The sequence below is a fragment of the Vitis riparia genome, chromosome 10, assembly GCF_004353265.1.
Source record: "Vitis riparia cultivar Riparia Gloire de Montpellier isolate 1030 chromosome 10, EGFV_Vit.rip_1.0, whole genome shotgun sequence".
Classification (NCBI taxonomy): Eukaryota; Viridiplantae; Streptophyta; class Magnoliopsida; order Vitales; family Vitaceae; genus Vitis; species Vitis riparia.
Window position 1 is genome coordinate 20,989,036 of NC_048440.1, and position 14,793 is coordinate 21,003,828.

Below are 14,793 nucleotides of genomic sequence, written 5' to 3' on the forward strand. Positions count from 1 at the left end.
CAAATGCAACAGTTGGTGAAAAGCACATGGAGAAAGTAAAAAACCAAGAATTTCATAGAGACCCAACCCAGAAATTAAACCAAAACAAGAATTTCTACAATAAAAATTCGCACATGGAGATTAAAAAAAAATAAAAGTTCTTAGAAGATTTAAATAGCAAGATGTAAGAAGAAGAAAAAAAAAAGAAAAAGACATACCCAGATTGAACAGTGCGGCGGAACCACCAAGGCGCCGCCGGGACAAGGGCGGCGAGACGGCGGAGAGAAGCTTGGCAGTGGCTATGAACGGCGTGCAGTCTCTCTCTCTCTCTCTCTCTCTCTGCCGGACCTGGACTGGTTCTCTTCTCTTCTCTTCCGTTGGGTTTTGGATGTTTGGGTGTTTTTCAGTTTGTATTTAAAAGCCACGTGAGTGGCATGTGTTTATTCCGTTAGTGTTTTAACGTGTGACTAACTGAAGTATTAATTTGGCAGTTATGAATAGTTTAAGGAGTAAATTGGCCAATAAAAAAGTTAAGGGGGTCTCTTGATTTTCAAATAAAAAAATTCATTTAATGCGTTTGTTTAAATTTTCTTTGATTTTCAAATAATTTTCTATTTCTCTTGATTTTAAATAAGCAAAAATGAATTTTTCATAATTCCAAAGTAATGGAATTTGTAAGAGCAATTCATGCAAGATAAATTGGGCTTTGGTAGGGCCCCACATATGAGTTTTCTCTTCTGATTGTCAATTGCTATACTTAATGAATATTGTCTGATCTTTGTCTTGCTCTTTGATATGCATGTGATAATTTTATATTTGAGCTAACCTATTTTCCATGATAGTACACTATTATTTGTTGCTAAGGTATGCTCTCACTCCTACTTCATTTATTTGTTCGTTCTTTTACTCGATTTGTTTTATTATTCGATCATTTCATTAGTATCCATTGATTTCTTTATCAATTTTCATACTTGCCTCAACTTATTTAGTAGAGACCAATTTTTAGGGGCTTAGAGGGGTGTTACGGTTTTTACCGTACCTTCCCAATAAGTAACCTGACCCCTAGACCCAGACTCGGTTTTTCACGAACCTGTTTTTTCCTTTAAGAGCCACACTTAGGGTTTTTCTTTCTTATTTTGTTTTTCACTTAAAAAATAAAACAAAAATAAGTGGCAACTCCAAGTCTTTTTCTAAAAATCAAATTTTCACCAAACAAATAAAAAAACAAGTTTCACTGTCGAGTGGGAACGCATCGAGTGAAATGCGGGGTCCACACATCTTCCAAAGATGATTTTTTTAATATATAAATAGTTTTTAAATAAATGATTTTAAAAGGAAATAACGTTCTCTCTCCTATTTGGTAAAAATTATGATAAGTTTGGAATTATTTTTTTTACAATGATAATTTATAAATTGTTTAAGAATTATTTTTTTTAACTGTCGTACTTTTATCAAACGACAAACTTGATGATGAAATGAACGTGAGCTCACTCATGGCATGTTTCCACATTTCATTGGGTTGACTTCAGAAAACTAAAAAAAATTGGTCTATTTAAAGAGGGTCTGTGGACCCTACATTTTGTGCATGCATTTCCATTCGACGGCGAACTCGCTTTTTATTTAAAAAAGATTTATTTTTTTATAAAATGACTTGGAGTTGCCACTTATTTTTATTTTATTTTTAAAGGGAAAACAAAATAAGAAAGAAAACCCTAAATATGACTCTTTATTTGGAAAATATATTTTGTGAAAAACCAAATTTGGACTCGAGGGTCAGGTTACTTATTGGGAAGGTACGGTAAAGATCGTAGCGCCCCTCTAAGTCCCTAAAATGGGTCTATACTAAATAAGATGAAGCAAACGTGACAATTGGTAAGGAAATCAATGGAGACCCAAAATGATCATTCATTGGAAGTCAAAACAAGCATAGAGAATAGTCAAAGTGAGAGCGAAAACATGTCTTAGCAGTAAACAATAAAGCACTATCATGAAATAGGGTTAGCACACAATAATAAGTATAAAGTATATCACTTGTGTCACTAAACAAAGTAAGAAACCATCACTAATAGATATTGTATTTTACTCAAATTTATTTTTTAAAGAAAGCATCACTGATGTTGGGTCCCCACCAAAGCCCAACTTATTTTTACATGAATTAATTCCATAAATTCCATTATTTGGAATTATATAATTAAATTCATGTTTATTTTAAAACATTTAAAAAAATCTAGGAAAATATGAAATGATGCTTGCCGGAAAGAAAATGGTTGTAAATTTTATTGAAAAATGGGATTTTTGAGACCTAAAAATTTTAAGGATGAAAAATTGTAAGTTAAATTATTTAAAAATTAGATTTTCGAAAATAGTTTTGAAGGTAAAGAAAAAGAAGCACGTGGGCTTTGAAAATGAAGGGTAGCCATGCATGGCTATGTAGGAGTGGGCCCGGGGTGCCACTGCACTACTGGCGCATCATTTTCTCTAATAACAGCATGTAGTCTTAGCGCAAACGAAGTTTAGGGTGAATTTAACGACATGAATCATAACCTACATGGCTTTCGTCGTGACAAAAACCATCTTCTCCATTGTTGTTGCAGGTCCCATTTGATAGCTTGCTGAATCCAATCTTTCAATGTCAGTATCACTAAATTCCTTAAAATTTTGCATTAGGAAGGTCTCAATGGACTTGTTTTTGTCTATCTCGGTTCACTGCCAATTTCTAGCCACCAATTTGCTTTAGATCAATCTCATGTTTCTCAAGGAGGATAACAATAGCAGTCAAACTCATAGAAATGACATCTTCCACCTCTGTACAACATGTCAACTCTATTTGTTGGACCTTCAAGAGCAGTTGAAATAACAAGAAGGCCAGCAGGTGATCCATCAAATCTAGTAGGGTATCCAATTGACGACCCTACACCTGTAAGAGCACCTTGAGTTCCAGACCACAAACTCTTAAACTTGTCAGGCTCCGAAAAACGAGTGAAAACATCATCAAGTGTGGGAATCATCTTCTTTACTGCCATATATGTCTCTTCTCGTGTGTTCATTGGTTCATTATGCAGTGCATTTTCTCTGTAGCGAAGCCAACTGTGACCATCAAATGCTTTGTCAACATATGCACGGTCAATTGTACTCCATGCCTCTTAGAAAATGAGATTTTCTTCAATGAGGGCCCAGGAAGGTGTCCTACTAACGCCAACTGAAACTGACATAACCAGCATCACTCCAACAACAAAATTAACAGAGACATGATGCTTAAATTTTTCTGAACAATTTGTCAACATCCTCTTAGCTGGAAGGTAGCAGCTTCTTAGCTTAAGAAGCAACCTTTTAAGTCTTTTCATCATCCTCATCTGAGCTACTATCTGAATCAGAACCATCACTTGACTCTTTTTTTTTTCTTGGAGACCATAACAGAGTCATTCTTAGCAGACTGAGTAGTGGCTGACGTTTATAACCTCGTGATGACCTTGTTCATGAAAAACTCACTTATTGAGCTCAGTCAAGAACTGACCATTGCAGAACCTCTTTCCTACATCATTCATGGCCTTCCTTTTAATCACCGCAAACTCTTGACACATTGTCTTCATCAATTTGGTCATGACATTCCCATCTCAACATTATCAACAAGCTTCTGGCAAACTGGGATTGCTGACTACATGAAGAAAACACTAAGTTGCGACATATGATTCAACTTCTGAAAGAATCTTGTCACTATCTGTACTCATAGTAGCGGATGTACCAAGGATTCCTCTCTCTAAATTCGACTGGTAGTAGTGCTGAAGCTCCTGAAAACTAGATGAATTAATATTTTTTGCTTGTTCAATTGTTTTATGATTCTCTCCATTCTATAACATTCACTCTTATGTCATCACCCGAAGGTGCTGGAACAAAAGAGCCATATGGAATGAAACCCCGACTTGTCTTAATTGGGTCCCCATGTGGAGTGATGGAAGACTGATCAGAAGGGTGCACAGCATGCAGATGCCCCTTACTGATCTGAAAGATATGAATAATGACTCCGTAGACTGGAAACGGGTTGGTGTGTGACTAGTTGTTAATAGTGGGTATGGTGAGTATGTGGAATGATTAGTGGAGTGATGTTGGGGGGAGATGCACATAGGGGTTCATGCATGATGGGGATGAATGGGAAGGGGTTTATGGGAGCGTGGGTGGTGGAGCAAATGGGGAGTGAGCAGTGGTGTGGACATAGAAGAGGCTTAGTAGCAAATTGGAAAGGGGTTGGCCGCTCCCATGCATGGTGATCACATGCACGTGGGGTTCATGGCTTATGAGGTGGTAGAAAGCAAAGGATGAGGTTCTGGACTCTAGATGATAGCTCATCTTCATCTGGAATCACATAGCTTTTATGCGTGGATCAGTCATTTGAGTGCTCATTCGGCTACCATGAAATCAGCTGAAATAAGATTGATCATTGGAAACATTCTTTCTTAAGGACGGCTTTCAAGTTTCAAAAAGCTTTCCCACATCGATTAATGGAGCCTTCTCATCAGTTGAAACTGAAATGAGCTTGGGAAATTCAAATGACAGGGAATGGGCAAGACCAAAACGAGGAATCCATATTGAAACTTCCAGCATAGTTCCATATGCTCATGGTCAAGCTGAGTTGCATGCAGCTGCAAGAGAGCCGTAGCATTCTGCCAACTCCAGATGATACGCGTGCAGTGACTCTAGGTACTGCAAGGTAGCCAAGCATGGGGAATTCATAGGTGTGAGACCTGGGGTGCAAAAGAACTAATGGCATGTCAGGTGGTAGATTGTTTAAGGAATTACAGCATCTGGATTTTCATCATAATGACCTATATATGCAACTCATAGATGTACGTTCAAGGCTTGGAACCACTCCGTTGAACATCAAGAACCTCCTCTCAAGGTCCACCAGTCTAAATGGACTACTCATTTCTCAAACAGCTTGAAAATAACCTGATTGGTACGGCCCTGAGTTTCTAATGTGCATGAAACACCACCTTCAACTTTACTTGAAGCCTCCTTGTCATCGATGGATCCACCTGAACCGCTATGAGCATGGATAATAAGAAGGAATGCACCTAAAACCACAAGCCCGATGGATAACAAAGGTGAGAGGGACTTATAGGATCTGGGTTTTAAAGAACTGAGATGAACTGTGCATGTCACATGAAATCTCAGTTAGGAGACAGGTTTGGACCGGAATTGTCAACTGAGATTTCTTCGGGTGAACCAAATAAAAAGAGCAGGTGGTCATGTAGCAACCATAGGGTGGCCATACAAATTGGAAACACATGCGCATAGGCCCTAGGTGGAGATAGGCAGTCACTAATAAGGGTGATCCCAATTGGGTGGTGTACTGTACAATGCAGGAAACCCAATTTCGATTCCACATAGTTGCATCTTTGCTGCTTCTTCGACTTTCACCTTTGCTTTGGCAACATTTGCATTGATTGGAATTACCTTTGCTTGCTTAATCTTTGGCTCAGGTTTTCTATTTTCTAAAGAATCCGTTGGGAGACCTTACTCTTAATTAGAACCGTCAAATTCAGAAAATCTTTACCTCAAACTCAAACCATGGACTTGTTCAATCTGCATGTGAGGCCAACAAAGGTAATCTGGCAGAGGTTTGGATGCAGGTGGATGGCTGCATGGAGCTTTGGGCATGAGTAAGTTCAGTACCGAAATTTGAAGCCGGTACGAACTGAGAATAGCAGCAGGGAACTTTACGTGGATGGAATTGCAGTTGTCTGCTTGCTGTGACTTTCCAATGATGTTCTAATGAGCTTATTTTTCTTCTTCTTGAAGTAACCATCAAAAAATAAAGATGGGATTTTATTTGTACTTTGAACAGGCATGTCATGTGGATATGAAACAGCGATTAACAGGTTTGACTTGTACTTCATAAACTGCAACGACTATGGTGCTGAAGGTTGATCTAGGGTGTAAATGCTGTTACGAGAAGATCAAGAATGTAACATAATGTGATGCTGTATTAGGTTATATATGTAAAAATAACTTTTTGTTTTATGTTTTGAGTGGTTGTCATGCTTCCACGTGGAGAGATTTACTCAAGTTAAATCTCTTTGCATGGTTTGAAATATGGGGACTGTACAACAAAAAATAGCAGAACCGAGATACAAAGTGAAAGAAAAAGGGTCCTCTGTTTTTTGTGTGGACTATCATAACTCCTCTGTTCCCAACTCTATTCCCAGGTGTTACTCTTCCATTTTTTCTTTTTATAGCCTTTCTCTGTTTCAGGTTGAAACTACAGCCAACAGAATTGGTATCAGAGCAACCCATTTCACAAAATCTAATCTTCAATCCACTATGCTATTTCCAATCTAATCTAATCCACTTCTTCTTTTCAAGCCCTTTTATCTCTTACAACATGCCTCTTGTGTATGGAATTTTAAGAAATTTCCTCTGTTTCGGAAAGGAAGGATACTAGGGTTTCTTTTAATCCGAAGACCCAAATCCGAACCTACAATGCAGCTGAATTGGTGATGTTGCTGTGCAATCAGATTGTGTAGCTAAAAACCCTCAATCTTGAAGCAGATGGACCAAGGACTTGAAGGGTAGATCAATGGCCAGCACAAGTGTTACAAGTATGAGTTCTCAACCTTCTTCTATTCCATTATTTGAAGGAGAAAATTATGACTTTTGGTGCGTAAAAATGAAAACATTATTTATGTCTCAAGAATGTTTGGGATTTGGTTGAAAATGGTTTTGATGAACCTGACAATGTGATTACACTAACTCTGATTGAAAAAGATCAGTTGAAAGAATTGAAAAAAATGGATGTAAAAGCTCTCTTATTTATTCAACAAGGTATTGGTAACAACATCTTTCCAAGAATTATGAAAGCTTCAAAAGCTAAAGAAGCATGGGACATCCTTCAATAGGAGTTCCAAGGAGATAAAAGAACCCGATCAGTAAAGCTTCAAGCTTTAAGAAGAGAACTGGAAAATATGAAAATGAAGGAGAATGAAACTCTAAATGAGTTTTCTTCCATATTTATGGAGTTAGTAAATCAGATGAAGTCATATGGTGAAAAAATTAGTGATAAAAGAATCGTTGAGAAACTTTTGATCAGTCTACCTAATAAATTTGACCCAATTGTGGCTGTGATTGAATAAACAAAAGATCTCTCACTGCTCAATGTACAAGAGCTATTTGGGTCTTTAAAAACTTATGAACAGAGATTATTGAGGCATTCTGAAAAATCAATAGAAAGTGCATTCCAATAAAAAATAAGCCTTAACTCCAGAAATGTTGAAAGGAAACCTATAAGCAATGAAAATAGAAGTGATTCATCTAGAGGTGGCAGAACTGGGCGAGGAAGAGCAAAAGGAAGAGGTCGAAGAGGTAGAGGAAGATTCAACTATGGAAGAAAGTTCACTAACGAAGAAGGCTCATCATTCTCAAAGTGTAATATTTGTAAAAGAAGTAGTCATGTTGAAAAAGATTGTTGGTTCAAAGGGAAGCCTCAATGCTTCAATTGTAAAAAATCTGGGCATGTTAAAAAAGATTGCAGATTTAAGAACAATCAACAAGCAAGCTATGCTGAGGAGAAAGAGGCTGATGAAAACATGTTTTATGCTTGTCAAAGTGCTGTTGAGCAAAAGAATAATGTGTGGTTCCTTGACAGTGGCTACACAAACCACATGACTGATAACAAAAACATTTTCCTTGACATGGATACAAACATCAACTCACAAGTCAAAATGGGTAATGGTGATTTAGTGAATGTTAAAGGGAAAGGCACAATTGACATCTAAACTAAAGTGGGAACCAAGTACATCAAAGATGTTCTTCTTGTACCAGCCTTGGAGCAAAATTTGTTGAGTGTGGGACAGCTAGTAGAGCATGGGTATAAACTTCACTTTGAAGATAATGAGTGCACCATTTATGATAAGGAGCAGAGAAGAAATTTAGTGAAGAAGATAAAGATGGAGAAAAATAGAAGTTTTCCAATTGTCTTCAAATATGTTGAAAATTTGGCTTTGAGAATGGAAGATGTTGAAGAAGCTTGGTTGTGGCATAGAAGATTTGGGCACTTAAACTTCAATAGCTTGAAGATGCTTTGTCAAAGGAAGATGGTACAAGGATTACCAAACACCATTGAAGAAAAGAATGAAGTATGTGACGGTTGTGCTCTTGGGAAACATCATAGACAATCATTTCCAAAGGGAGTTGATTGGAGAGCAAAGAAGGTATTGGAGTTAATTCACACTGATATATGTGGGCCTATGTCTACACCTTCTCAAGGCAACAACAAGTACTTTGTATTGTTTATTGATGATTTTACAAGAATGACTTGGGTGTTATTTATGAAGCAAAAATCAGAAGTGTTCTCTATCTTCAAAAAATTCAAGAGTTTTGTTGAAAAGCAAAGTGGTTGCTACATAAAGACCTTGAGAAGTGACAGAGGAATGGAATATACTTCAAGCCAATTTGGTAATTTTTGTGAAGATGAAGGGGTTGAGAAGAATTTTAGAAGACATCAAGGAGAAGCAAAATGAAGCAACATGTCTACTTTGTGACAACAAATCTGCTATAGCCATTGCAAAAAACTATGTTTTTCATAGTAGGACTTGGCATATTGCAATGAAGTATCATTTTATTAAAGAAGCTATTTCAGATGATGAGGTTCAATTGATGTACTGTAAATCAGAGGAGCAAGTTGCTGATGTCTTCACTAAAGCATTGCCTTTAGAGAAGTTTGTTCACTTCCGAAAGCTTTTGGGTGTAGAGGAACATCACATTAGGGGGGAGAATGTACAACAAAAAAATAGCAGAACCGAGAATACAAAGTGAAAGAAAAAGGATCCTCCGTTTTTTGTGTGGACTGTCATAACTCCTCTGTTCCAGCTCTATTCCCAGGTGTTACTCTTCCATTTTTTCTTTCTATAGCCTTTCTCTGTTTCAGGCTGAAACTACAGCCAACAAAGAAACTGCTCTGTAAAATTCCTGGTGAGAGTCTTATATATGTGTTCGGTGTTGTTGAATTTTGAAGTTTGCATGCATTTTGAGGTTGTGGGCAATGTTGAAGGATGATGAACTGAGTTGGTCGTTTTGACTTTGACGTTGGATTCTATGAACAAGAGAAATACAAGACTGGACTTTCTTTGAGAAGGAAGACGCAGTGATGATCAAAATATTATCATCCAGCGCCGAGAAGATCGGAATGCAGCTTAAGAGCAAAGGTGGCGAAACCATCAAGAGTCTCGAGATTAGGCAACCCGAGAAACCTAAACCCCCAGCAGAAAGACAAAACCTCCAGCTGCCAAGCCAAAAGAAGCTGATCAGAAGCCAAAACCTCCAGCAGAGAAGCAAACTCCCGTAGCAGGGTGCCCACTAGGCTATCGAATTGGAGGGTGTTGTAAGCCATGCCATGAAGGGCATTGTGGTGGACCATGCCACCATGGCTGTGGGATTCCGCATCAACCACCATCCAATGATGGCTGGGCTTCTGGGTGTCGGTGTAACAGAAGCTGCGGTCGCCGCTGTGAATTCTTGAGTATTGAAGAAATCCCATATGCACCATCCTGTGAATCATACTCCATTGATGTGATTGTCGTTGTCTGGTTTTTTAATTCCTTCTCTCAGTTGGGTGTTGAGCCAGTAATCAGTTCTTTTGGGTTCTTTTCTCGTCCACAACATAAAGGTTGTATAGGCCAATAATGATGTTGATTTCATCCTTAGATGAATGAATATTGTTCTCACATTCATCAAGTGAAAAATTAAATGTCTTTCTATAACCACTTCCTTTCCATAACTGTACGTATCTCACTTTCTTTTACTTTCCTAAGTTGCCTTCTGCAAGTCAATTTTCAAAAGGGCCCTAACAAAATGTGCTTTTGATGATCTTTTTATTCTCTTTTAAATGAATAAGCATCCAATTTTCTGTGTTTATAGCCTGTTTAGGCAGAAAACTGCCATCTCTTGGAGATACCTTGAATGGTTCGATCCTCAAAAAGTACTGGTACGGAACATCCAGAACGGATGAAACAGGCACATTTCCCCCACGAATTTCCCTTATGAATAGTTATCTGGGCCAACTGAGCGATCTTGGCTCTGGTACTGGAAAATTCTTCAACCATTTTGGTACTTTATAATCTTGTAGGCTCTAAACAATTCTGCAAGTCAATGTCTCATCTATCAGCTGCAGTCCACATCTAAACTCTAACCCCTTCGTTCTCATAACTTGCTGTCGATTTTATCTGCATTATCCGCATTTAATCAAACAAAACCATTTTTCAAAGATGCCTTAATGTTCTAATATTTCATTAATCCATTATAAAAGAGCGTAACCCCACCAGTGTACTAAAATGTTTCTTTCATTTGAAGTTTGGTAGCGGCATTACAGTGTCCTTAGGGTAAAAAAAAATCACGAAATTAAATTCTCTAATCGCCACTTCCAGGTGAAGTTACCTCTAGAATTCTTTAAGCATTATGCCAAACTCCTCCTTTCAGTAAGGTCTGCCGGGTGGTCATGAGAACCATGCAGTAATAGACAATGGAGAAACATTACAACGAAACTTCTAACCACATTCCTCAGATAGTATAAGTCAGATTGATCCAGAATAATTCCTATAGCTGTTGATCCAACACCCTCTCAATCGTCAAAATAAGTCTCGGGCTACGTACCACACGGTAGCTTCTTTAACATCTTCCTTCTTTCTTAGTCCCTTGCTCCAATGGCTAATCCTTCTTTCTTAGTCCCTTGCTCCAATGGCTAATGGGTATCCTGGTACAGTTGCTCCTATATATATATAAACCATTAAAAAAGATTTAGAGGTAACGGACTCACCCAACAGCTTTGGATGATCCAACCAAAGTAGCACTCTATCAGTGATCAAATGGATTCATTTATATTATCTTATAGCCAAGATTCCAATCTTGGGTAAAGAAAGTAATGAGGGGGACCAAACTAGACCATTATCTTGATGATTATACGTAAAGAAATGAGGGGGAGGGATGCATCCATAGCACTAATATATGGACGTCCCAACCCAGGAAGAAGTTCATTTGGTGAATGAATGAAGCTGCTTAAAGATAAATATATGATATGTACCTGCAGGCAAAGAAAACCAAAAAAAGTAGAGGAAGGTGGTTGATCGAAAGCAACCGGGGACATAAATTAAGGAGGCCATTGTCAGCAGAAGAGGCTCCATAGATTCCCTGTAGATTAATATACTCGTGGGTGAGTACTAATATACTCATGCGATCTCTCAAACTTATACAATGACACCCTTCATCTTATTCATTTAATCTCTATTCTGCCTTTCTAAGGTTTGTTTATGAATAATTAGGATTTAATTGGTCTCCGAACCCTAGTCCAGCTTGCTCAAGCTCGAGAATATTAGGTGGGTGACGTGTGTCCAAGCCATTGGGGTTTGACTTTTACGAAAATGTAAAGCAAATTGATATCGATATTGATGAAAAATTTTGTAAAAATAAAAGATGATTCAAATTGACTAAAAACTATACAAATTAATTTGGATGAAAGTTTAATCAATGATATAATAATTAATTAATGATATACATGTATTAAACTACGGTTTTTTTTTTTTAAAAAAAAGAAAGTAATATGATAATATATGATGATAAGAGAATATGTATTAATATTTTTTCCATGCTTTTCAAACACACAAAAAAAATGTTTTAATAAAATTCCTATTGCTTATGCACTTGTGTAGAAAATCTAATTTTCAAAAATAAATTTAAATTATCATTATTCAATAACAATCTTTTTTTTTTTTTTTTTTGTCTTTTATATGGTAATTGCATTCAAGTGAAATATAGGCTTATAAATAAAATTTTAAACATTTTTAAAAATTATTATATTAAAAAAAAAGGAATACATTTTGTTGTTGTTATTATTATTATTATTATTATCATTTTATATAATTTAATATATTTTCAAGTATTGAAATTCAATAAAAGATAAGTTTTTTCTCCACATTGACATTTATTAGTTATAAATATAAAAATTAAATTGTTATTATAAAAAAAAATTCTTGACTTTGATGTTATTTTAAAATAAAAACAAAATTATATTATTATTATTATTATTATTATTATTATTATTATCATTATGTTAACTTAGAAAACACATTATCTTTGGGACCTTAATTCCAATATAACTAATTAATCGACTTGGTTACATTACTTTCGATGCTAATTTGATATTACATGACATTTGAAATTTAAATTTGGGACACGTGTACGATCCCATGTTGGGAGTGCATGATCCATAATTGCACCTCATCAACATATCAATTTTTTTTTTTTTTTTTTTTTAATGCAAGCTAAGAAGCTAGAAGGAAGGTGAGAGGGGCCGATCAAACCCAGCACATGCAGTCAAAACGGTAGAGTCAGCAATTGTGGGCCGTCCGACATAACGACAAAAACGAAAATTAGCCAACTCATGCCACGTCTAAAACCCATTGAGTTGACCTCTAGAGGCTCAAAAAGTTTGGTCTATTTAAGGAGGGTCACCTCAACCTAACCTGTCCCGTTCCCGCTTAACAAACCAAGCTTTTTCTTCCTTCAACTCAATCCTGAGCTCAGATCCCATCACTCACCGCTATGGCAGAGGTCTCTGTGCCTCTAATCACTTCAATTTCCTCACGCCCATTTGATTTTTTCATCTGAATTCCATATATATCATTCTGGGTTTGGCCTTTTGTTCTTTATTAATCATGAACTTGTTTCATAACCAATTCAGTTTTGAAAATAATAATAATAATAAATAATATCAAACTTGTTTTGGAAGCTGGAATCAGGTTTTTGTTTTCTTGTTCTTTTTATCTGCTGTTTTCTCTGCACCACTGGCATTATTGGATGATTCTTCTAATGATTTTTTAATTTTTTTAATTGATATCATCGCAGGGTACGATTATGGTGCTGAAGGTTGATCTAGGGTGTGAACGCTGTTGCAAGAAGATCAGGAAACTGATCTGTAAAATTCCTGGTGAGAGTCTTATATATGTGTTTGGTGTTGTTGAATTTTGAGGTTTTATGAATGTTGGATGCATTTTGAGGTTGTGGGCAATGTTAAAAGGATGAAGAACTGAGCTGTTCGTTTTGATTTTGATGATGAATTTTATGAACAAGAGAAATAAAAGAGTATGCTTTCCATGAGAAGGACAACGCAGTGATGATCAAAGTAGTATGCTGCTACCCTGAGAAGATCAAAACGAAGCTTATCTGCAAAGGTGGCAAAATCATCCACAGTATTGAGGTTAGGGCACCCGAGAAACCTAAACCCCCAGCAGACAAGCCAAAACCTCCAGCTGACAAGCCAGAACCTCCAGCTGACAAACCAAAACCTCAAGCTGACAAGCCAAAGGTACCGGTGCCAACTCCAGTAACAGGGTATCCACCATGCATCTATCCACCTGGAGTGTGTTGTAAGCCATGCTATGAGGGACGTAGTGGTGGCCCCTGCCACCATGGATGTAGGATTCCGCGCCAACCACCATCTTATGATGGATATCTGAAGCTAGTGCCATCCTATGATGGCTGGCCTTCTGGGTGTCGCTGTAACAGAAGCTATGGTTGCCGCTGTGAATTCTTTACTGAAGAAAATCCCGCATGCACCATCATGTGAATCATTCTCCATCGTGATTGTCCTTGTCTGGTTTTTTATTTCCTTTCTCAGTTGGGTGTTGAGTCAGTGATCAGTCCTTCTGGGTTCTTTTCTCCTCCACAGCATCAAGGCTGTATAGGCCAAAGGATTAATAATAATGTTTGTGGGCTAATAGTGTTGATTCCATCGTTAGATGAGTAAGACAGTAAAAGTCTTTCTATGACCATTTCCTTTCCATGCTGTTGTATCTCACTTTCTTTTACTTACTTAAGTTGCCTTCTGCAAGTCGGTTCTTCACCAGGGCCCTTACAAAAGATGCTTTCGATAGTCTTTTTATTCTCTTAACTGAATTAAGAATCCAATTTTCTGTGTTTACAGCTTGTTTAGGCAGAAAACCGCCATCTCTTGAAGACATACTGAATGGTTCAATCCTCAAAATATCTCAAAAACTGGATCCAAAAGTAGAGATGAAACGGGCACATTTCCCTCGCGAATTCTTATCTGCAGTCCACATCCAAACATTGACACCTTCTTTGTCATAAGTTGCTGTCGATCATTTTCCCCATTAATCAGACAACCATTTTTCAAAGATGCCTTCATTTTTCTATGTTTCATTAATCCATCACAACAGAGCGTGACCCCACCAGTGCACTAAAATGATTCTGTCATTATTTGAAGTTGGCTCGTGACATCACATAGCGTCATTAGGATCAAAAATCACAAAATTAAATTCTCTAATCATGACTTCCAGAAGTGGTTACCTCCAGAATTCTCTAAGCATTATGTCAAACTCCTCCTTGCTGTAAAGTCTGCAGGTTGATCATGATAGCCATGCAGTAATCGACAATGGAGAAACATTACAACCAAAACTTCTAACCACATTCCTCAGCTAGTATAATTAAGGCGGGTTGATCCAGAATAATTCCTATAGTTGTGGATCCAAAACTCTTTGAATATTCAAATCGAATGAGTCTTCAGCTACCACACAGTAGCCTCTTTAATATCTTCCTTCTGTCTTAGTCCCTTGTTCAAACGGCTACTGGGAATCCTGGTACAGTTGTTCCTATATATATTTGAGGAACCTTTGGTTCCAAATTAACATGGATTAAGCAGCTGTATAGGAAAGAAAATAAACCATTAGAAAAAGACTTAAGAGGTCACGAGCTCACCCAACAGCTTTGGATGATCCAACCAAAATGGCACTCTATCAGTGACCAAACTGCGCC

General features: G+C 37.2%; 1 protein-coding gene across 2 annotated transcripts; it reads left to right on the forward strand.

The window, feature by feature from the left end:
- The first annotated feature begins 12,486 nt into the window (after positions 1–12,486).
- Positions 12,487–13,867, forward strand: LOC117923750 (protein PYRICULARIA ORYZAE RESISTANCE 21-like). 2 transcript variants are annotated; one of them, XM_034842186.1, is made up of 3 exons: positions 12,487–12,573; positions 12,868–12,949; positions 13,095–13,867. In XM_034842186.1, exons 1-3 carry the CDS (start codon positions 12,565–12,567, stop codon positions 13,586–13,588), a joined length of 585 nt encoding a protein of 194 aa, XP_034698077.1. In that variant the 5' UTR covers positions 12,487–12,564; the 3' UTR covers positions 13,589–13,867. The 2 variants fall into 2 exon arrangements, with proteins under 2 accessions (XP_034698077.1, XP_034698078.1); XM_034842187.1 differs by lacking the exon at positions 12,487–12,573 and adding an exon at positions 12,580–12,761.
- Positions 13,868–14,793: the final 926 nt, after the last annotated feature.

Excerpts from the sequence above, each read along its gene's own strand:
- LOC117923750 (XM_034842186.1), top strand. Across the intron at positions 12,950-13,094 it reads ACTGATCTGTAAAATTCCTG|AAATAAAAGAGTATGCTTTC; the intron begins GTGAGAGTCTTA and ends TATGAACAAGAG.